Source organism: Stylophora pistillata, chromosome 1, assembly GCF_964205215.1.
Source record: "Stylophora pistillata chromosome 1, jaStyPist1.2, whole genome shotgun sequence".
Lineage (NCBI taxonomy): Eukaryota > Metazoa > Cnidaria > Anthozoa > Scleractinia > Pocilloporidae > Stylophora > Stylophora pistillata.
Genome location: NC_142519.1, coordinates 38,977,159 through 39,000,421, shown reverse-complemented (window position 1 = coordinate 39,000,421; position 23,263 = coordinate 38,977,159). Strand labels below are relative to the sequence as shown.

Genomic DNA, 23,263 nt, shown 5'->3' with positions numbered 1-23,263 from the left:
GGGAGGAAGTTTCGTACTTGGTCTTTCAGTCGTAAAAACCTATTTCCAATTCATCCACGGTAACATTATTTATTATTAAAAGACTAGTTTATCGTTTTGCAAGGATTTCCAGCCCTTTTGTCTGCCGACTCATGCTTCCATCTCGCGTTCAGACTTGCCTATTTCATCAGACAACCGTCAGAATCTGTTTGGTGTATTGGACACGTATGGTTTTTTAACTGATAATTTAATTCGAGAGAGAAATTTTGCGGGAGACTAGTTAAAGTACTAACTACCTATAACCGGAAAAAAAATTACTAAAAGACTAATTCCAATTATTTGTACCTAGGGCGGAATAGAAGATTTTTGAAACTCCACGGGGAAAGTCAGAAGCGACACTGAGCCGGGAATTAAGACTGACACTTGGAGACCACAGAGCACGATCTTCCTTTAAAAATTAAAGAGAGACAAAAAAGGTTGTTCATGGAATCTTTACATTCTACTCGTACTCCTACTATCGTTTCTCTATTTGAACCTCAACCTTTCTTTAGGGGGGTTCACTTCCCGTATGGTCTGTTGATCATTCAACCGACAAATCTGATTGAAATCGTTTTCAGCAGTCCTTCAATAACTGAAATGTTTCAAAGTTACCTTTCAGCTATGAGATTGTGTTTGAACTATTGAACTCCAGGATGGTTCAATTATTGAGATAACAAAAAAAAAAAATGAGAGATGAAAGATTATTAATTTTTTTTTAATTAGGTACTAAATGGCTTGACAATAACTTAAAGAACATTTAACACTTCTAAAAACATCCTCACTTGGGTTACACTTTTCTAATACTTTTTCCTTTCATTTTTGTTCAAGCTCCAACAAAATTAACTTAAGTCATACATTAACAGCAAATGTGAGTAAATAAATGAGGCAGATGAGCATGCATTATCTGACCTGTGCACTTAATACATATGTGCGGTGGAGTAAAAACGATTAGTGGCTTAGCATTGTCATAACAAAGAAGCCACCTAGTAAATAATACACTAGGACTTAAGTCAATAAATAATAAGTAAGACATGCAACTGGATGCTGAGTTAATAGTTGAGTCATGTTTGTAAGTACTTGTAAACTTAATACTATAGGAATAAGATAAGTTGCGGAAACTTCTGACAACACGGGCGGCGCAATGTAACCGTAAGCATGCTTTAACGAGATCTTACTCCGCATACCAAATTCCCTCCCTTTCTGACACCCTGGACGATCAAACAGTGCCGAACAAACATCACGAGTGCGAGTTAGTTACTTTGATTTTTTTTCGATCACTTTTTCTGAAAATGTTCTTGGTTAAGTAAATGAACTATTTCCATGACACAACAGTATGTAATCTTTCTACTTCTATTGCAATAATTAGAACTAAAAGGACTTGATAAGTCAGTGCTACCCGTTACAAACGTGTGTCCAGCACCATATCATCTTCTTCGTCTTGCTCTGTTGAATAAAAGTAACCAATTATCAAGACACTTCAGTTATACATTGTTACCTTACAAAAAAAATAACAATACGTTTTGGAATAACGAAGAAGTTTTTCTTCCACCCAACGTGATGAACGAAAAATTAATTCCCCTAAAACTTTAGAAATTAGCGGAAACGGAGGCCGGGTAAAACATACCTTCGTCCATAGCCTGCTGGTGTCGTGGTGATTCATCTTCCATAGACTCTTCACCCCGATGTCGGGAGTCCTCGTTATCTCGTTTTGACTGCTGTTTTTCGTCCTGCAGTTGAACTTGATTTACTTCCTCAGACACTCCTCTGGGTTTCTCTTGTTCAATATCTACCTGTTTTGGACCTTTGTAGTCCTTTTCTCGCCATTCTTGATTAGAATCAACTTGCTGATTTTCGGTTTCTTCATGTTTCTCTTCTTGCTCTTGTTCATCTTGCTCATTTTCTTCTTGTTGCTGTTCACTTTCTTTTTTATTTCTTTTCGACTTCTCGTCTTTTTTAGAACCAACCTCTAGCCCATGGTCGACTTTCAGTTCTTTTTCCTCTTCTTTCCAAGTGCGCTGCTGTTTGGATTCTTGGCCTTCCCCTTTTGGCTTTTCTTCAACAGTTTCATCTTGCTCACGCTCAGGTTTTTCATGTTTTTCTTTCAGCTCTTGGTCTACTGGCTGCTGTTTACTAACTTCTTTGTTTCCCTTTGAATGACCAGGTCCAACTTCCAGCTTTGTGCTAGGTTCTTTGTGCTCATCGTTTGGTGCTTCGTCTCGTTTTGATTCAACTTGCTCCTGTTTACTGGTTTCGTCTTGGCCTTGATTTGGTTCTTCGTCTTCTCTTTCAACTTTCTGCTGTTCAGTAGGTTCGTCTTGGCCTTGTTTTGGTTCTTCGTCTTCTCTTTTAACTTGCTGCTGTCCAGTAAGTTCGTCTTGGCCTTGTTTTGGTTCTTCGTCTTGTTCAGGCTCAACTTGCTGGGGTTCAGTGGGTTCCTCGTTTTCTTCGCCTGATCCTGCATGTTGTTCCCTCTCTACCCGTTCTTCCTGCAACTCGTCCTCACAATCAACAGCGCTCCCCATTTCTTCTAGATTTTGTACTGTGTTCGATAAAGAAAACACAAAAAGGGAATAAGATTACAAAGTGCTCTCTCTCGTGGCTTTAGTTCGCTAGATCGCCAGATTTGTTCAATAAGTCACGTTGCGCGTTTTGCATTTGGTAACCGTATCGTGTAACTTCTCCATCCCTAGTCATTTACGTTCCGCTTTTGCTCTTTCCGAATATCGCTTTTCTCTTTAAGAGTGAATGTTACCAATGGTCACACATTTGGTGGCAACAGCTGAAAAACAAATTTCGCCCATATTTAAAAGTTGGGTAGGTCTCAATGAGAAACAAATCACTGCATACTTCGTTTGGCTGAATATCGACTTATTTTCGAGAAAATCGATATTAGCTGAGTTCCGCCAAAATGCCGCTTTTGAATCTCAAAATTTCACACGAATCTTGGAGAGTCGCGCCACAAATTGAAAACAGTCACTTGGACCAATGAAAAGTACCAAATCTTGAAAAATAACATTCAACATAGGTTGACAGCAATTTGAGCAATTCTTGATTGTTTATATACACAGTCTGATTGAATTTATCCGATCATCTTCTAGCTAGATCAAAAATAGGTCAAAAGTAGCCCGTTACTGATTTAAACTATGTGCTAAACAAAATAATCGACTGAGAATCTGGCTTTTGGAAGGCGAAATGTAGTTCTGTTCGATCTCCGAAGGAATTTTTGGGGATATGATTCGGCGTGATTTGTTGACGGTGCCATCAGTTAGCAGAAAATGTACATATCCACACGCAAACACGGTTGTTTCGCATTTACATCAAAACTACACCTTTTTCAACAGAATATCTTCTTACCCTCCCTGTTGATGTATCACAATAGAGGATTGCAATCCTGGAAATTTTGCATCGATCGCTCTCAAAGTAGCGATATAACTTATAAGGAAGTCTCCTGATAATGATTGTTTGAAAGAACTACTCTTTGCCTTCCAAAAGCCAGATTTTCAGTCGATTACTCTGTTTATGTAGTTTTTGTATACTAATTTTATTAATTATATTTTTTGTAAATAATCTTGAATTAATATTGTTATTAAACGAAGTATGTATCCATGAGCTTTACTTAAATTTTTACTAGACATTTTCACGCATTTTTTTCGATTTTTAAGCAGTTTATCATAACTTTTGTATATACTTTTAGAGATTACAGTGAATAAAAGTTTTTCTTTTCCACGATGATACATGTAACTTAATAAATAATGATAAAAAGTATTCATAATAATAAAAATTAGATTGTGTCTACAAACAATCAAGAACTTAAATTTGAGTGTTTTTCAAGATTTGGTACCTTTCATCGGTCCAAGTCTTTTAAATTGGTCACGCGAGGTTCGTGTAAAATTTTGAGCTTCTAAAGCGGCATTTCGGCGGAATTCAGTTATTATCGATTTTCTCGAAGATAAATCGATATTCAGCCAAACGAAGTATGCAGTGCTTTGTTTCACTGTAAGGCCCACCTGACTTGAAAAAGTGAGCCAAATCGATTTTTCGGCTGTTGCCACATTTCGAACCTGTTCAATCTTTGGCCACATTTGCCCCTAAAAAGGACACAAGTCAACACTCTGGCCATAATAGCAGTTTACAATACAAGCCCGGAAAAATTAATCACAGGAGTAGCGAGAGCGTTTTAAATTAAAGAGCCACAAGCAGAAAGATAATTAGAAGCCAGCAAGCTTATTAACTAGAATCTTTGGTTCATATCAAGGTCTTTACAACACTAGCAGACAAGATAAGTATGTAATAGTGGCTCACCACTATGTAATACAACAACTTCAAACTTAAAAGGAGTGAGGAGAAAAATGACTCATTAGATTCGCCCCAAATAGCAGTAGGTACGAACCTAAATAAATAAGGAATAAAACCTCCTCTTATGAGGCCGATTTGTTCAAAGCCTACAGAAAAAACGGCGTACGTTTTGGTTTGTTTTGACACGCGCGGAAGTAAATATGGCGGTCAACCGCTCTAGTCCCGAGTTCTCTTTGACGAAATTACAAACAAACATTTTCGCAAGACGGTACATTGTTGAATTCACAATAGAAATAACGAAGCTTGTACACTCACTGAAAATTAGTCAATAATAACCCGATAGGAGCCTGTAATGGCATTTTCTTTGTTAGCTGTCCTCAAGCTCTACTGAGCAAACTTAGCGAAGCTAGCGCTTCCAGTGTTGGTATGTGACGTCATATTAACAGTGATCATTTGACGGCGGCTTATACCAGAGAGCGATAGAGCCACCCCCTTCCTCCTTGATGATGTAGATAATTACACAAAATATCATGATAAACTCACACCTCATTTACTGGGTGTAATGTAAAGAATTGTACCTTGTGTAGAGTAAAGGCTGACATAGTGTGCTTCAGGGACGTGTCCCAACACAAGTGTCCTGCCTTTGTCAACAGGGCATTGTGGCCGTAAGATAACATCGTGAGAAGCGTTAAGACTGCTGACCACACGAATGCAAGTTTTGTAGCAGTTTGCTGCGGCACATAGAATAACATGGTCACCCCATGCGCCATCTTGCTCCATGTACGTTAAGTAATCAGCCCATGATTGATGTCCATGGACGAAGTGAAACAGATCTGTTCCATTGGGCTGTGAGAAAAGCAAAAAAGAGAGAACGAAACTTGGAGTGTAAAGTTCATTGTACAATGGACCAGGTTGAGTACGTTGGAAGGAGTCATCGAATGAGAAAATAAGAGATACTAAACAACAGTAAGAACGGATAATAACATATCAGAGTAATGATCACAAGGATCTGCATTGGATGTAGCAGTCTCAACTCCTGAATTTGCCCTGCGAAACATCAAATATCTAATGTCCACCTTACCCAGAGTCAGGGTTATCCAATTAGGATTGTCCCTTCTAGGGGAGATTCAAGTGTGAAGTACTTTTAAAAAAACCTCGGGTTGGCCGCTTTCTCCACAAGACAGAGCCCTTTCATTTTATCAAGGAGGTTTGAATTCATCCTTGACCCGGACAAGGTCTATAAAAAAACACACTTGAACAACACAGCGTTTTTTTTTACGAGCAATCCAGAAGTATTGAACAATTATTCTCCAAAATAAATGATGAATAGGGGTGAGTATCTTCCGAGGCAAAGAGGCAAGTTAATTATCCACCACTTTCACCGACGCTTATGTAGAAAATAATCTACGTCTATACCAGAATACGGTGAATGGTACTTGCCAATCAATTACCAAGGAGCGCGCGGTGTGATTTATACTAAACGATGATTTCAAGGTATTTATGATCCTTATCATCCCCTACAGAACGAGTAGTGATGTGTTGACCAGTTGACCCACATGTGGATCCAACCTTTATGGTGCTCCTAAAGTAACAGTGGTGAACACAGAGTGCAAGACATCAACTTACTAATTTAGGGTTTTTTCTGAGGTATTGGACCAATAATTGCCTTAATTCGTCATGCTTGATTTTGATTCTCATAGTAATTTCCAGTTGATCTGACAAAGCATAGAACATGCAATCTCCTGATCCTTCATTGTCGACGATTCTGAAGCCCTTGTCTGAAGCAATTTTCTTCAACTCAGTATTTAGGTCTGTCTTGTCATTGGCTTTGCTTGCATCGAGTTGCATCTGCTGAAGCTGAGCAATTAACTCAGCAGAACCTAAGTGAACAAACGGATGGATGAACAGAGGATAAATACCACCATGCTCATGATTTAAGGGGGCCAAAACAGAAGAATTCTACGTTACAAATACTTTTTCTCTACGTTTCCACGAGTTCTTAATAATAAGTTTCTTTGATACATAGAGGAACGTTATAGAAAAGGAAGTAAAAAGTAATTCCTAGCCAACTGAGTTACTTCAGGTTGGTTTTCACATAAATTGGGGTCAAAATGGCAAATATTACTTAAAATAACTAGATAACTCTCCGTAAACTCATCCAGATCAGAAATTCAGAGGAACGAGATTTTGTTCAGACTAGCGTTTGAACACAGCCAGGTGTCCATTTCAGCACGTCTCCCTTGTTCTAAACATCATTGAGAGGCAGTCTCTCTAAAAGCGGTAAAGTGTATTTCGGCAACATTCCGCTTGGTTCGCGGTTCGGTTGAAGACTTATATCTAAACAATGATCTCTTGAAGTAATTACAGCCTCCTTTTCAACGAATTGGGTATAGAGAAACCCCGTAAACAATCGTTATCAGGAGGTGTTGACTATTCTTCCGAGTTATATCACTATTGTGAGAGCGATGCAACAATTTCAGAACTGCAATACTCTATTGTGATACAGCAACATGAAGGATGAATGAATATTATGTTGAAAAAACTGTGGTGAACTGCGAAACAATCGGGTTTGCGTTTGTATGTATACATTTTCCACTAATTGACGGCACTGTCAAATCAACGCATTTCATCCAAGTTTAAAATTTAATGAAATCGCACTGAAACATTTCCCCAAAAACTCCTTCGAAGATTGAAAAGAACTACACTTCACCTTCCAAAAGCCAGATTTTCAGTGGATAATTTTGTTTAGCACATAGTTAAATAACGGGTTACTCTTGATCTATTTTAATCAAATTAGATGAAGGTCGGATAAACTCAATTAGTTTGTGTATACAAAACAATCAACAACTACTCAAATTGCTGTCAACATATATTTTGATGTTGTTTTACAAGATTTGGTACTTTTCATCGTGGCGCGACGTTCCGAGATTCGTCTAAAAAATGTTGAGCTTCTAAAGCGGCTTTTGGTGGAATTCAGTTATTATCGATTTTCTCGAAAATAAATTGATATTCAGCCAAACGAAGTAGGCAGTTCTTTCTTTCACTGTAAGGCCTACCCAACTTGAGAATATGAGCCGAATCGATTTTTTGGCTGTTGCCACGATATTGCGAAAGTCTGCGATTCTTGGCCACATTTGCTCTTAATACTTTATCAAAACCATTATTTCTAGAATTTTAACTGTCGAACAAACAAGTAAATTCTATGTTGCTATGCGTCTGTTCAACGATGAGATACGGGGCGCAACGGAGTGTCTGTAATGTTCGAAGCCCATTTTTCAGTGAGCAATTTCAGAATAAACCCACGGTAATATGGAATCTATTTGTTTTTGTAATAAAAATAGAAATATTGTCAATGGTGACTTTCTCTATGGATATTTTCTTCTCTAGATCATACCAAGAATCAATTAAATTAGATTCAAACTTACTATACATGTACAACGGAAAATTGCAGTCATTAAAGTGTTTCAAAATATGGATGATTGTAAACTTCAAGCTTAAGGTTAAATTTCTTTTTACACCTTCGTTAGAATATAAAAAATTTGGAAAAAAACGTCAGCTGGAACTTTTTCAGCTACATAAATTCCTCATTGTTCTTTGATCATTCTGTTCTGTTCTTGGTTTTTGACTGCCAGATGTTGCATTCTCAAATTTGTTGCAGTCTGTGGATAAGTGAATTGAGTGCGTACCTTCTTCGATAACTCTCATTTCCATTCCCTGGTCTTTAGCTGGCACAAAATAATAACACAAGCGACAAAAACGTCAGCAACAAACATATTGTTCACTCATGAGGTAGTCATATTTTTCAATGAGACTGAGTCTAACTAAGTGTTAACATGAAATAAACAAGCTTGTTATTAAATATAGATACCTGTCTATTTCTTATTCACTTGACTTATGTGTCAATTTGATTTATAAACACGCGGCATATCTGTTCTTAGAACTGTTTTATACGTAGCTTTATAACATGAAACAGAAACAAAAAATGAAAGAACGGGGAATAACACTATACAAAATGACGAAAGATTAGTTAAAATTGTTAAAGGTTACCTTCATTTTGATTTCGGCCGAGTTTTGCTATCAGATAATCCCACAACGGTCGGAGTTTGGCATTGATGACACTTCGAACCTTGATACATCGAAAAAAAAAACAAAAAACACACAGTTGTAATCAGTACACATTGCTTTCTCCCCACTCCCCATATTAAACCTTCGAGTCTTTGATTTCCCCTCGAATGCGAATGAATATAGAAATGGCAAAATTAAACTTAATCGCCGAAGATATATTTTTCAACCGTTCAAATAATGACCTCGTGTACCTGTGGGGTAGAAAAGGTGTAGAGAATGGGATTGATGGCAGAGTTAACCGGCAGAACAAAGACTGCGATCCAAACTGCCAGGTCACCACGTACACGGAAGGACTTTTCCAGGAGAGACCTCACTCCAATCACCACGATAGGCAGCCAGCAGACACAGTCGGTAAGAACGATGAAGAACACTCTTTTGGCGAGCGAGGCCTCCCTCCTCAGATCGGCTGCCCTCTGCTTGGCTTTCATTTTCCTCTCTCTTTCGGTTCCTTGCTTAGCTAGGCGCCGGTTTGATGCGCAGGACTTAAAGATTATCATTGAGTAAGCCACAATGACGAAAAACACAAGGGAAAAGTTTAGACCAACAAACATGGCAACAGAGTACTCCCAGCCTGAGGGCTTATCAGCAGAAAGCTGCAATGGGAGACATACAACTGATCTGCCATAAAAATGATGACCCTTTTGGCGACTACCAAAGTAATCGAAGCCCACCGTGGGAATAAACGCAATTATACCGCCAACAATCCAGATAAAGCCGCACAGAAGGTGCGTAACCTTAATTGTAAGGGACTTTCCGCTGTAGGGGTACAGAATATTTTTAAGCCGGTCGGCAGAGAGCAAGCAGATGAGCATCAAAGACACCTCGCTTGACAATACGGAAAGGGAACCTGTCATCTGACATGGCAAACTTGAACGCCAATAATAGTCATGCAAGAAATACTGCCCTGCCCAAATGGCATCCATCACACCTATAATGATCAGGTACACACCCATCAGTCCATCAGACCAGGCCAAATTTATCAACATGATAGCCTGTATCTTGTTTTTCTCCTTTGTTTCTTTAAACACCAACCGCCACACGATCACAAACACAGCACCAACCAGTGTCATAATTCCTACAACCCAGAGACAAATCCTAGGAGCTCGATCTTTGAACATCGTTTTACAACTTGCAAAGCTGTCGACATAAGCAAAGTCGCAATCTGCGTCCTCCTTCGTCAAATGGCAACACATCAGGTTGGTGTCCACAGTCCTACGGTTCATAAAAAGAGTTGAAATGAATAAAAAAAGAGAAAAAGCGGAAATCTCATTCGTCACAGGTTCTGTACTGGTAGGAAAATGAATGAGTGGTTGTAACATTATACGAGTAGCATAATTGTCTTCAGACAAGTGAAATTTTTCAATTGTTCCACTTCTACCATCGTGAATATTCCACTTGACTTACGCAGTTATTAGATTCTTCATGTTGGAAAAAAATTCCACTGGGAGTTCTCGCATTTCGTTGTAATGGAAGTACCTGCAAATTAAAGAAAACTCAGGTAATTCAGTTAAACTTTGCCCGCTATTTCATAATAATATCATCATCATTACCCTATGTTTAGACCACTTGCGGTTTTTTGGCTCTCTCTTTTCCTTTTTCCCGTCCCCAATTCTCATTAGAAATCTTACACCCATGGGCGCTAATCCGAGAATTTTCAGCACGTGCAAGTTGCACTCAGTCTGACAATCTCTGTCTCCTGTGAACTTGAAAAAACTCTTCGTGTAGTTTGAACACACCTGAAATATTATCAGTTTAGTCAAACTCACAAGAATCGAATAGTTGGGGCGACATCTTTGAATTGTTCGTTGGTCACTGTGCGGATCTTATTGGAATAAAAGCTCCTGCAGAACGATAAAGTAATTAAAAGCGTAAAGCGTCAATTAACAAGCATTAAAGAGAACCTCATTGTGCATGAGCCCATGAAGTCGTACAATAACATCAGGTAAGTATTTTCATGACCTTCACTGTGCAATTATTGCTTGATGACCAACTTAAAATTACGTTCAAATTACGGAAACTTTTCCAAAGATAATTTTTTATGCAAGTCGCATTTAAATTGCAACTTATCCATTGCTGAGTATGACAGCTATCTTCGCTGTGACGAACACTACATAAGCGATAGGGAAAATGAGGCCTGAAAAAAATTCAGGCCTGTACGGGATTCGAACCCGTGACAATTGCGATATCAGTTAACCAGTGCAGTCCGGTATCCCAGAGGTCATGAGTTGGAATCCAGTACAGGCCTGAGCTTTTTTTTCAGTCGTCATTTTCACTACTACTTAACAGAGGTTGTCACGAAGAGTCAAACATTCACAGACAACAGTCAAAAAATCGAATTGGCTCATATTCTAGTGTTAGGTAGGCCTATAGGTAAAACAAACCAAGACATATATAAAGGGATAAGGGCTAACGAAGGGCCAACTCTCGATATGTCAGCTTTTTAACTCTTTACTGTGGCCAATTTAGTTTCTACTTAGTTGATATTACCAATTTTATCAAGACATATATAGTTTTTTGAAAAACTCTTTGTTCTTGAGAAATTGATAAAACTCAATATACGCATAATTAGCGTCGTTCTAAGGTCGAATTTAGCCCATTTTGGAGGCCTTGTTTGTACTAGTAAAAGCAGTGAAAAACGTACTTATTCCAGAGACTCTTAGAACAATGTCTCACCTATGCTTTCACAAAAAGTAGAATCAATATTTAAATTTGAAATATAATACGGATTTTTCTATCTATTTACTTAAGTGCAGTGTGAAAAGTAGGAGTAGTGTAGGGGGCCTCTATGGGTAAAACCGCACGGCCTGGGTCCGAGTGTCTCGGCCGAGGATAATATATTCACGCTGCATTGGTGCACGAGGGGTTTGATTAGGGTTAGGGTTTAGGGTTAGGTGAATAAAGGGGTATTATTAGGGTTTGAATGTCGCGTAGGTGTACGAGGGTTTTTAGGGTTAAATTTCGTGAGTAGGGTTTCAGGTTTAAAAAGTAACGGTACAAAAAAGTAAAAAGACAACAAAAGAATCCAAGATTGCGGTGGAATTAACTATGGTTTATTTATTCACACTGCACGATATTTGAGTTGTAAATAGGTAACATAAGCTAGAAAAGCTGTCATCATGTCCTTGTATAATTGATGGAAAATAGAATGTTCTCCCACGTTAGAATCATAACTTTCAATCTCGTCAATGTATTTATTCACTTGTCTGCGTATTTCACAAAGATCTTGCGTGGTAGCTTTTTCTTTGACGACGGCAAATAATTTGTCTAGGATGGTTCCGGCCCACTGGGGATTCTGTTCAATCTCTTCGCCCAAACAGTTGTTTTTCATATGACATGGTGTTTGAAATGAATGTAGAAATGTAGGAAGAGGTTATGCATAAACGTAAAAAATGTCACTCTGATTGACAAGCTGTCATAAAACATAGCGTATATAAAGTTATCGTTTCGTACTCACAATAGAGTATCACAAACTCGAGAGAAAACAATACCTGTCAATCATTTGCGAGGTAGAGAGAACAAATGCTGTCAATCATACGAAGGATGCAATAAAATTAATATTCTGCCGTTAGAAAGATTGAATTTTATTGAATATAATTATACCCACGCCGCGTCCCCACGTGAGGACGCTATAATTTTCCTACATAACTAGCAGAGTTTCTAGCATCAGTACAGAAGTTGATTCCTCCAGCTAGAAGAAGCAATCAGTAGAAGAAACCAGAAGACTAGCAAGAAGAAGTGAAAGTCATGGACAACAATAACGTAAGTACATATGATGCACGATCTTGTATAGGAGAATGGTCTATTCTTTTAACACATCCTCTGAGAATTGGAAGTGTGCATCTTATTAGGTATTCAAATTTCTCTCACTTTTAAGTTGCGTATACATAATCAATGTTGTTGTTGTTGTTGTTAAATTATATACCGTTATTCACTTATTACCGGCGCGTGTGCATAATCATTATTGATAAATTATATGTCGTTATTCACTTTATCGGCGCGTGTACATATGAATAATATGAGAGTGCCTTTTTACTAAGACATCACAAACGCATGCGATGATGGGATTCCGCACCGAAAAACAGGAAATGTATACAGAGAAACTTAACAAAACAACGCTCTCACCTTACGACGAGAAGCGATTTTTGTTGGGAGAGTTTGGAATCGATACACGCACTTATGGACATTACTTGAATGCATTAGAATGATAGAAACTCAACTCGTGATAGACTTTGCTTTTAACTACATTTGATGAACATGCGATGCGTATGATTTGTCAATGAGATTCGTTCGCTTGAGTTGCCTGTAAATAGCGCCATAATATGAATAAAAGCTTTTCAATTTATTTTCTGTTTATTTTAAAAGCGTGAGCGGGTGTATGCATTTACCTCCTTTTCATTAGGACATGTCAAATATCCCTAAAAGACTTTGAGCGATTTTTCTTTTGGTTTGAACAGCGTTTATTCACTCCGCATCGGTATATTTTTTATTCCCATCATGGAAGTTAAGTGGATAGAAGCATCCTGCATTTAGATGAAGAAATATAGGAAATACAATTTAAAATAAATGAGCATCAACATTGAAAACCGAGATGGAATGAGAATTTACTCATACCCAAGAGTGAAGGCTTATTATTATCCATTCAACGATGGATTTTAAAATAAGAATACTCTATGGATAACGTATGCATGATCACATTGGAAGCGGTGGAGTCTAAAACTCTATCTTCTATCAAATGTTTGGGGCGACTCACTAATATCCCAGTCTTTACATTCTTCCCTCAAACACTCCGACTTACAAGAACTATGCTAGGCATGTTAGATTGGTTAAGTTTTAATTGGATGTCTACAAAATTAGAAGCGTCGAATACGGAATTTTAAGTGACGCTCACTTTCACAACTACTAGCGAACAGGAATGGACTCCTTTCTCATTGTAATAAATGCAGGTCCGTGACACCAGGAAATTTCATGTTTGAAAATATTTTATTAAAATTACTTTACATGATACAGCATTTCCACTATTCACTCAGTGTTTTTTACATTCTGCGTTTCTACTTGTGCATAGAGTTGTGCGTATTTCTTCTGTAATTCCTCCAATTCGAGTTTCACTCGTGATAATAGAGTGAATTTCATAGGTTTACGCTGTAGTAGCAATGTATGCTTCGCATGGTTTCTCTCGTCTTTCATGGACTGATATTTGCTCAGATCATCCGCTAGTTGAGTTTCAATCTCTTGTATCGCCTGACAACACCACGGTTTCCAAATCGTTCCTTTTTTTTTACTATGTTCTGACCCTCCACTGTTCTCATCTTAGGAATTGGAACATGTTTAAAATGCTAAAAAGTTGTTAAGTTCCATGTCTTCATCATCTAATCTAATGTATCCATAGGGTAACGACCTAAATGTACCATTATCCATTACCCTCTTGTCAAAAACTAGTCTATACGATTTTATTTGAGTCTCTGTTCTAATTTTCTTTTCTACTGGATCTCGGACAAAATGCACAGGATTGATAATCTCTGTCTTTCTTGCCTCGTCCAAGGGATGCTGAATCTCATCCAGAATGTTTTGCTTTATCACTTCCTAATTTAACTGGGCCATGCCACGCACATTTAGTGGGAAACCTTTCACTTTTACGCAGGACTTTCCTTTGGCCGTGACATAGCCATAATTCTTGGCTTCCGCCGAAATGAACTCCATGATGTAGTCTCCCTCCTCTAGCTCGTTTGTCATATCCCCCAAATAATCCCCCAAGGCAATCTCTGACTCTCCAGGTTTCCACTTGTACACTGCCGAATCGGTGTCGTAGTAGAGCACACGATCTTTTAAAATTCCCAATGACTCGTACAATTTAAGGCGAGCCTGGCAGGTAGTAAACGCGGCGATAAAGAAATTGGTAGCCGAGAGTTTAAATAGTGCGACTATGTAGTGTCATTGTAAATGATATGTGTCATTAAATTGCACAAAAATAAATAAAAGATGACATTAGAATTCAATGCTCTATGAAGCGTTCGATGACGGTCTTAAGAGAAACAAAGCTCAGTTCCTTATCTAATTTTTCTTAGTATAAAACCGCATACATCCTTCATGGATTCTTGTTTCAAGGGAAAGCTTTCGTTGCCAAGAATGACAACTGTACAAGCAATCCATCATCCAAGTTCTACTTCATCGTCACTTGATCCTCTAAGGCCGTTATAAATCTCATTCATTTTGTCGCATGAAAACTGCTTTGGATCAAATGCGCACACGTATGTCACATGTCTACGCTCCCGCGATGTAGTCACCACTTTCACAAAAGAGGTTTTCCATGTTTTCCTCGCGTCCATAATATCCTTCATTCCCCCTATAAAACGGATAGATCATTTCAAATGTTAAATGTCTTGCATCCAGTTGCTCAGGCTCCAACTGTTTAAACATTACCTCGTACAAATTAGACTCGGCTATTCTACGGTATTCCACTTTCACTAACGAATCATTTAAGGCTAATTCCAACCACGACTTGCTTCCAGTATTTCCTTGAAATGCTATAGCTTTTATAATCTTTTCTTATTAAAAACTCGTGATAAACGAAACGTACTTAAGTATAACAACAAATCTTATAGCATTCTCTCCACCCATCTATAAGAAAAACAAAAGAAAAATTATATAAACTAATCTTCTTAGCTTAGCTTTTATCTTTTCAACACTTCATTTCATAGCGTCGACACGTCTGACTTTTACTCTCAAAGAGTATCGACAGAAGCTGATGGCTATAAGAGCTCGCATTAAATATAATGAGCAGAATCTGAAAGAATTCAATCAATCAATCAATCAATACTTTATTTACCCACGTAGCGTCAAGGAGTTCATAGAGTTCGTTCAAAATACGTACGCGCCTCTCAGATTAAGAATGTAAAAAACCTAATACATACTATCAAAACCTAATTGATTAGAAATTAAAATAACTAACAACTGATATTAAAATTGAAGTTTGTACAGTAAAAAATCGCATGTAGAAATAGGAACGTTTCCTAGAAGATTAAAAGCCGTTCCAATTCCTAAGATGAGAACAGTGGAGGGTCAGAACATAGTAAAAAAGGCATGCCACGATTTGGAAACCGTGGTGTTATGTCGGCGATACAAGAGATTGAAACTCAACTAGCGGATGATCTGAACAAATATCAGTCCATGAAAGACGAGAGAAACCATGCGAAGCATACATTGCTACTACAGCGTAAACCTATGAAATTCACTCTATTATCACGAGTGAAACTCGAATTGGAGGAATTACAGAAGAAATACGCACAACTCTATGCACAAGTAGAAACGCAGAATGTAAAAAACACTGAGTGAATAGTGGAAATGCTGTATCATGTAAAGTAATTTTAATAAAATATTTTCAAACATGAAATTTCCTGGTGTCACGGACCTGCATTTATTACAATGAGAAAGGAGTCCATTCCTGTTCGCTAGTAGTTGTGAAAGTGAGCGTCACTTAAAATTCCGTATTCGACGCTTCTAATTTTGTAGACATCCAATTAAAACTTAACCAATCTAACATGCCTAGCATAGTTCTTGTAAGTCGGAGTGTTTGAGGGAAGAATGTAAAGACTGGGATATTAGTGAGTCGCCCCAAACATTTGATAGAAGATAGAGTTTTAGACTCCACCGCTTCCAATGTGATCATGCATACGTTATCCATAGAGTATTCTTATTTTAAAATCCATCGTTGAATGGATAATAATAAGCCTTCACTCTTGGGTATGAGTAAATTTTTATTCCATTTCGATTTTCGATGTTGATGCTCATTTATTTTAAGTTGTATTTCCTATATTTCTTCATCTAAATGCAGGATGCTTCTATCCACTTAACTTCCATGATGGGAATAAAAAATATACCGATGCGGAGTGAATAAACGCTGTTCAAACCAAAAGAAAAATCGCTCAAAGTCTTTTAGGGATATTTGACATGTCCTAATGAAAAGGAGGTAAATGCATACACCCGCTCACGCTTTTAAAATAAACAGAAAATAAATTGAAAAGCTTTTATTCATATTATGGCGCTATTTACAGGCAACTCAAGCGAACGAATCTCATTGACAAATCATACGCATCGCATGTTCATCAAATGTAGTTAAAAGCAAAGTCTATCACGAGTTGAGTTTCTATCGTTCTAATGCATTCAAGTAATGTCCATAAGTGCGTGTATCGATTCCAAACTCTCCCAACAAAAATCGCTTCTCGTCGTAAGGTGAGAGCGTTGTTTTGTTAAGTTTCTCTGTATACATTTCCTGTTTTTCGGTGCGGAATCCCATCATCGCATGCGTTTGTGATGTCTTAGTAAAAAGGCACTTTCATATTATTCATATGTACACGCGCCGATAAAGTGAATAACGACATATAATTTATCAATAATGATTATGCACACGCGCCGGTAATAAGTGAATAACGGTATATAATTTAACAACAACATTGATTATGTATACGCAACTTAAAAGTGAGAGAAATTTGAATACCTAATAAGATGCACACTTCCAATTCTCAGAGGATGTGTTAAAAGAATAGACCATTCTTCTATACAAGATCGTGCATCATATGATCGTGCATTATATGTACCTACGTTATTGTTGTCCATGGCTTTCACTTCTTCTTGCTAGTCTTCTGGTTTCTTCTACTGATTGCTTCTTCTAGCTGGAGGAATCAACTTCTGTACTGATGCTAGAAACTCTGCTAGTTATGTAGGAAAATTATAGCGTCCTCACGTGGGGACGCGGCGTGGGTATATATTCAATAAAATTCAAATCTTTCTAACGGCAGAATATTAATTTTATTGCATCCTTCGTATGATTGACAGCATTTGTTTTCCCTACCTCGCAAATGATTGACAGGTATTATTTTCTCTCGAGTTTGTGATACTCTATTGTGAGTACGAAACGATAACTTTATATACGCTATGTTTTATGACAGCTTGTCAATCAGAGTGACATTTTTTACGTTTATGCATAACCTCTTCCTACATTTCTACATTCATTTCAAACACCATGTCATATGAAAAACAACTGTTTGGGCGAAGAGATTGAACAGAATCCCCAGTGGGCCGGAACCATCCTAGACGAATTATTTGCCGTCGTCAAAGAAAAAGCTACCACGCAAGATCTTTGTGAAATACGCAGACAAGTGACTAAATACATTGACGAGATTGAAAGTTATGATTCTAACGTGGGAGAACATTCTATTTTCCATCAATTATACAAGAACATGATGACAGCTTTTTTAGCTTATGTTACCTATTTACAACTCAAATATCGTGCAGAGTGAATAAATAAACCATATTTAATTCCACCGCAATCTTGGATTCTTTTGTTGTCTTTTTACTTTTTTGTACCGTTACTTTTTAAACCTGAAACCCTACTCACGAAATTTAACCCTAAAAACCCCCGTACATCTACGCCACATTCAAACCCTAATAATACCCCTTTATTCACCTAACCCTAACCCTAATCAAACCCCTCGTACACCAATGCAACGTGAATATATTATCCTCGGCCGAGACACTCGGACCCAGGCCGTGCGGTTTTACCCATACAGGCCCCCTACACTACTAGTAGGGTAGCTTCAAAAAATTATTTTTATATGTTCTAAGTGAAATAAAAGTTTAATATTTGAAACAAGAGAGGTAGAAATGATAAACTCACCGTTTGTAGAGATATTTTTCTGGTGATTTTAGGCTGCTATGGACACGAGGGCTTTAAATTCATAGAAATTTCGCTCTTCGGCGAAGTCAGCGACATAGAAGAACAGACAGACTTTGTTTATGATTTGCAGTCAGTGGTGAGAATGAAGGCTTGAATGATATAAATATCGTATTCAAAGTACTTGCAGTATGAGAGAAGTTGTTTTTTTTCTCTCCGAGAGCATTTATTTTGTAGGAAAGAGTGGACAATGGTTGTCACTGCGTGACTTATGTTACGCAATTATCAGATCTATATTCCCATTACGCAAGTGGTTTCAAATTTCTTAAATCGAAAAGTTGCAGGAAATTTTTTGTGCGAAATCCAAACAGAAGGAATGAGAGGTTTTGTGTTCGGATAAAAATTCATATTTTTTTAACTTGTTACTACTTAGAAGCAATTAGCAATAAAACGTAACGTCACGGTTCATTTTTAGTTCTTATTAACCGAGCGGGAGAACTGTATGGGAGAATCCTGACCGAGGTCGCCAGTACAGACCGAACCCAGTGAGGTGTGCACCAGCGACCGAGGTCAAGATTCTCCCATACAGACCGACCTAGCTCGGTTAATAAGATGTTTATTATATGGCTGTGTCTTATATGCCAATTTTTTATATGCTTTGTATCTTTTATTTTTAGACCGGCCAGATGCCGATCTAGATGGGAAAATCTAGACCGCTTTCAATATTGATTTCAGCCAATCAAATTCGTGAATTCGGTAGTTCCCAGTCCTTGTGAGACACAGCCATATAATAACATCTGATAAACTTAGTGCGTAACAAGTAAACAACCGAGTTTAAATATTTTGTATGGAAATTTTTTGTTCATTTGAATCTCTTGCTGTGGATGATTGTGGCTACAATCCACAAGACAGAAAAGGGGCTAGGCGAATAGTACCTTTACTGTCGTGTGACAAGGAAATAGCAGAAATTTCTATGAATTTAAAGAGCCCTCGTATGCATAGCAGCACAAAAACCCCAGAAAAACAACTCTACAAACGGTAAGTTTATCATTTCTACTTCTCTTGTTTCAAATATTAAACGTTTATTTCACCTAACACATATAAAAATAGTTTTTTGAAGCTACCCTACTTTTCACACTGCACTTAAGTAAATAGAAAAATCTGTATTTTATTTCACATTGAAATGGTGATTCTACTTTTTTGTGAAAACTTAGGGGAGACATTGTCCTAATAGTCTGTGAATAAGTAAGTTTTTCACTGCTTTTACGAGTAGAAGCAAGGCCTCCAAAACTGGGCTAAATTTTACCTTCGAACGACGCTAACTATGCGCAAATTGAGTTTTATTAATTTTCTCGAAAACAAAAGAATTTTTCAACAAACTATATAAGTCTTGGTTTGTTTTACCTATAGGCCTACCTAATACTAGAATATGAGCCAATTCGATATTTTGACTGTTGCCGTTGATTTGTGACTTTGTCTGACTTTTGGTAACATCTTCTCTTACCTAGTGTTCGTTGCTGCGAAGATCGCTCTCGTACTCGCTCTTTAACCACAGTTCAAATATATGACTTTCATATATTCACAAACGTTGATCCATGACTGTCCGCTTGATTTGAATATCCCCTTGAGTATTGCCTCATGTCTTCCTCGTGTGGTTTGCAGGGTATATGTCTTTGAACACTCAGTGTTTGAATCTGGACCTTGGTTTTGGTAGTTAAAAGACCTGGCATGTGTGTGCTTTGTCTTCTGGTGGTTCTTTCTAGTACTTTAAAAGATCTCTCATTCAGCCGGATTTCACTTCTGCTTCGTAAATACTTCGTCTTCCAATCACAAATGGTTTTTTTCATACGATATGACTAGTCCTCAGGGGTGGAAGATTATCCACGTTTTTGGTGTGGACCTTTGCGAGCCTCTTGATTTTCCTGAGCCGAATTCATTTCAGATGACGGAAATTCCTACGATTCCGACGGTTGCATCTTTCCGAGACCCTTATTGATTTTCTGGTACCTCGCTACCGCTAATTAAAGCAAAGATTGAAAAACAGATACTTACATAGACATTATGTTTTTCATGCCTTCAAAAACTCCACGCGGCAGGTACTCAATATTGTTTTCATAAACAGCCCTTGAACAACAAAGAAGACACATCATTACTATCAGAAGTGTAAAAAAAATTAAAAGTAAACACTTATTTTCATAAAGTTCCACCATCTCTATTGATTCTTCAATACTTTCTTTCGAAATACCTTCAGAAACTTTCCGATTTTGAAAACATGTTGAATCCTTTTGGGTAAGGGAAAGAGTTATTACATCCCTAACTCTATTCTTTTTCTGTCTTTAACTAGAGAAGTCTGGGGCAGCAGCTGCTATCTTGGATGACATGGCATCTTGTTTAGAATTCTGCCGAGCGTTCTCAGGTTTATCCAGTCAAAGAGCACGACCTTGATTATTTTAGAAAACCTTTAAGCAAAAGTGGTGGAATGAGGAAAGGGGAGTCTATTCGCCCCGCTGACCCTCTGTACCACCACAAAAATATTAAATAAACTGTACCAGGAGCCCATCACCCAGGTTGATGGGCTCCTGACTGTACTTTCGAGAGTTACTCCTCCCTTTTTTTTTCAGTTGGACGTTCTCAAACCAAGAGTAAATAAAGGGAGCTAAGCAATTAGGTGAGCAAATGATTATCAATCACAGATGCTTAGATATTAACATGGTCAATACTAGCTACTTGTGCTGTCAGGTGTGGTTTCCATGAAATGTTTACTTACAGGTCGCTCAGATCGGAGAGGCCTTGGAACTGATCAGGTGACAGGGCTACGAGGCTGTTGTTATACATGTATCTAAACAATAAAATGCACAAGGCGCTTGGTATAACTATAGAGTCTTAGATAGGGAGAGGTATTTGTTGACTTTAATTGTCTTTGGTAGCAAGCAGCTGATTAAGAAACTTAGAGATTCTTTTAATTAGTAACCTTGATCCAGCATTATTTGTCAAGGACCTCGAGACTGTTTCTGTCCCGAAACCTCTCTCGTATTATAGAAACTGGTTTATCAGTTATTAGAGTCAGTCGTGTTAAACATGCATTTATTTTGGCGAAACCTCCTTCAAAAGTGAATTAGTGCTTTGGTATCTACCAAACTGTTTTAATTCCCTTCAGCGTACTCCAACACTTCCTGGAAAAACATACCAAAAATGTATTCGGACCAAAACGTTGCCGCGTGCATTGTGACAAGAACAAGTAAGTTCTATCAAGCCATGCCTTTAACGAAAGAACTATGCTGGCCGTCGGTTAAACAATGTATATAATATACCTTGGTAACGCTATTGTAACATTTAAATACATGATCGGACGCGAGCCCACTTACTTTTGCAATCGATCGAGTAAATAGAGCTCATATTCTTAATCACAGCACCCAGAATTCTATGCTTTTAAGCAACCCTTTTCTGGAACATGCGGAAAAGCTGCCAGAAAACTTTTAGTTTGAAACTGGACTTTTTAGATCCATTGTTTTCATTGAAATCCCAAGTTAACTCAAGATAGATTGATAGTGTTTTAATAGCCACTAAAATATTTTAATCTCTACTCTCAGAAAAGTTTGATTTGGGATAATCACTAATCATCAGTCATCGTTACTACCATAGTGTTGCCGCAAAGCCCCAAGGGAAGGGTGTTATTAAAGTATTGTTTAGGATGTGTTGTATTACATTGTGTTCTATCACCTTTCACATTTGCCCTTGATTATTCTTAGTAGACGACATCTGTTCCCAATGTGGGTGTATATTTTTCGCGTTTTATTTAGTTAACATCATTAAAAAGACTTATAATATGTCATAAGAAGATGCCAGAGAAATAGTCCGTTGGTAAGCTTATCATTAGGCTTTTGCCAACACTTCCCCGTGTAATTGCTCATTAAACAAGTTACGTGATTTAACCTGGTTTTATTAACAATCGTTAATCACTTACAATGTTTTTATCGCGGTAAGATTTTTGAAGCTTGGCAAGCGCTGAAGTTTGTTACTGGAGAGAAAGCTGTAAGAAATATGTAAAATGAAAAAGAAGGCAACTTAATTGGCATTTGAGATTCTTGAAAAGTTTTACTTGTTCTGTTCGAAAAAAGAAGACTTCAATTTATCGAAATAAAACCCAATTGGTTGCATTGTTTTGAGAACTTACAAATCTTTACGCGTCCTTGCTGAGTATACAAACTGTTTACTCCTGATCTTGAGAATTTAGGAAAAAGATGCCATCTGCGCGTCCACTGATAACATGAGCCTTTTCCATATCATGATATCACTTCTCAGTTTAATATACTTGATGATTTTCTTGTGATAGCCACCAAATTTAAATCTGCGAAGTTTTGCTTTTAGAATGGTCATAGTGCCCTGGGCTACTTAAAGCTCTATGAAAAACTATACATTATAGATTGCTTTACAGTGGAGTCTGTACTGAGTGCCACTTACAGCCTTTTCATCTCAGTAAGCTTGCCAAAAACATCCACGGGCAGACGCTGAATTTTGTTGTTTGACAAATCCCTTAGAGTAATAATAATAATAATAATAATTTAATATTTATATTGCGCAAATTAACATGTCGATATGATCAAATGCGCATCACAACACTGATCGGGGGACTTTGGCCAGACTGCATCAGCAGTTTACAAACAATCGAAAGAAACTTATTTGAAGATGCCCCCTCCCCCCAATTCCCAGTAAACAGGCCAGACCACGTCACAGTAATCTCGTGAGTGGGTTCTTTAACGTCCCCTGCCTAACCAAATTATCTAATTAATAGATGCAGGAGACGGGACCTACGGTTTATTCGTCCTTATCCGAGAAGACTAGAATTTCTATCCATTTCTTATTAAAGAAAGGTAGCGCATTCTCCTCAGTTATTTTAAGACCTTGAGTGTTGGTCCGGCCGGGGCTCGAACCATCGACCTCGACCTCCCGCACAACAGTCCAGCGCTCTAACCAATTGAGCTAACCGGGAGGCGGGAGTATTTATTGAAATACAGAGTAACTAACAATTAAAAACATGTTTTCATGAATGCTCCTGAAAACCTTAACAGTGATCAGAAATTGTTAATATGCAGCAGATTGACTCATTGAACAAAATATATCTCAGAAGTGGACTGATTGACCTTTCGTTTGCGACTA

At 37.8% G+C, this 23,263-nt stretch overlaps 1 protein-coding gene and 1 long non-coding RNA gene across 5 annotated transcripts in view; both read right to left on the bottom strand.

Moving 5' to 3' along the window:
• Positions 1-1,417: 1,417 nt before the first annotated feature.
• The window catches only part of LOC148742427 (uncharacterized), a 186,969-nt gene continuing 165,123 nt past the window's right edge, over positions 1,418-23,263 (bottom strand). The window contains exons 17-27 of the mRNA XM_088747416.1: positions 22,568-22,639; positions 22,071-22,136; positions 20,874-20,945; positions 20,159-20,230; positions 10,206-10,280; positions 9,844-9,915; positions 8,631-9,651; positions 8,362-8,440; positions 8,001-8,039; positions 1,643-2,557; positions 1,418-1,461 (exon numbers count right to left, since the gene is read on the bottom strand). Coding sequence (XP_088603542.1) covers positions 1,418-1,461; positions 1,643-2,557; positions 8,001-8,039; positions 8,362-8,440; positions 8,631-9,651; positions 9,844-9,915; positions 10,206-10,280; positions 20,159-20,230; positions 20,874-20,945; positions 22,071-22,136; positions 22,568-22,639 — 2,527 coding nt within the window. The remainder of the gene's footprint in view (positions 1,462-1,642; positions 2,558-8,000; positions 8,040-8,361; positions 8,441-8,630; positions 9,652-9,843; positions 9,916-10,205; positions 10,281-20,158; positions 20,231-20,873; positions 20,946-22,070; positions 22,137-22,567; positions 22,640-23,263) is intronic.
• On the bottom strand, positions 12,299-17,275 carry LOC148742433 (uncharacterized). 4 transcript variants are annotated; one of them, XR_015999712.1, is made up of 2 exons: positions 17,035-17,275; positions 12,299-14,779 (listed from the first exon to the last, which is right to left on the bottom strand). It is a non-coding gene; the product is annotated as an uncharacterized LOC148742433 (long non-coding RNA). The 4 variants fall into 4 exon arrangements; XR_015999710.1 differs by having other exon boundaries at positions 12,308-14,779; positions 17,031-17,275; XR_015999713.1 differs by lacking the exon at positions 12,299-14,779 and adding an exon at positions 16,169-16,750 and having other exon boundaries at positions 17,031-17,275.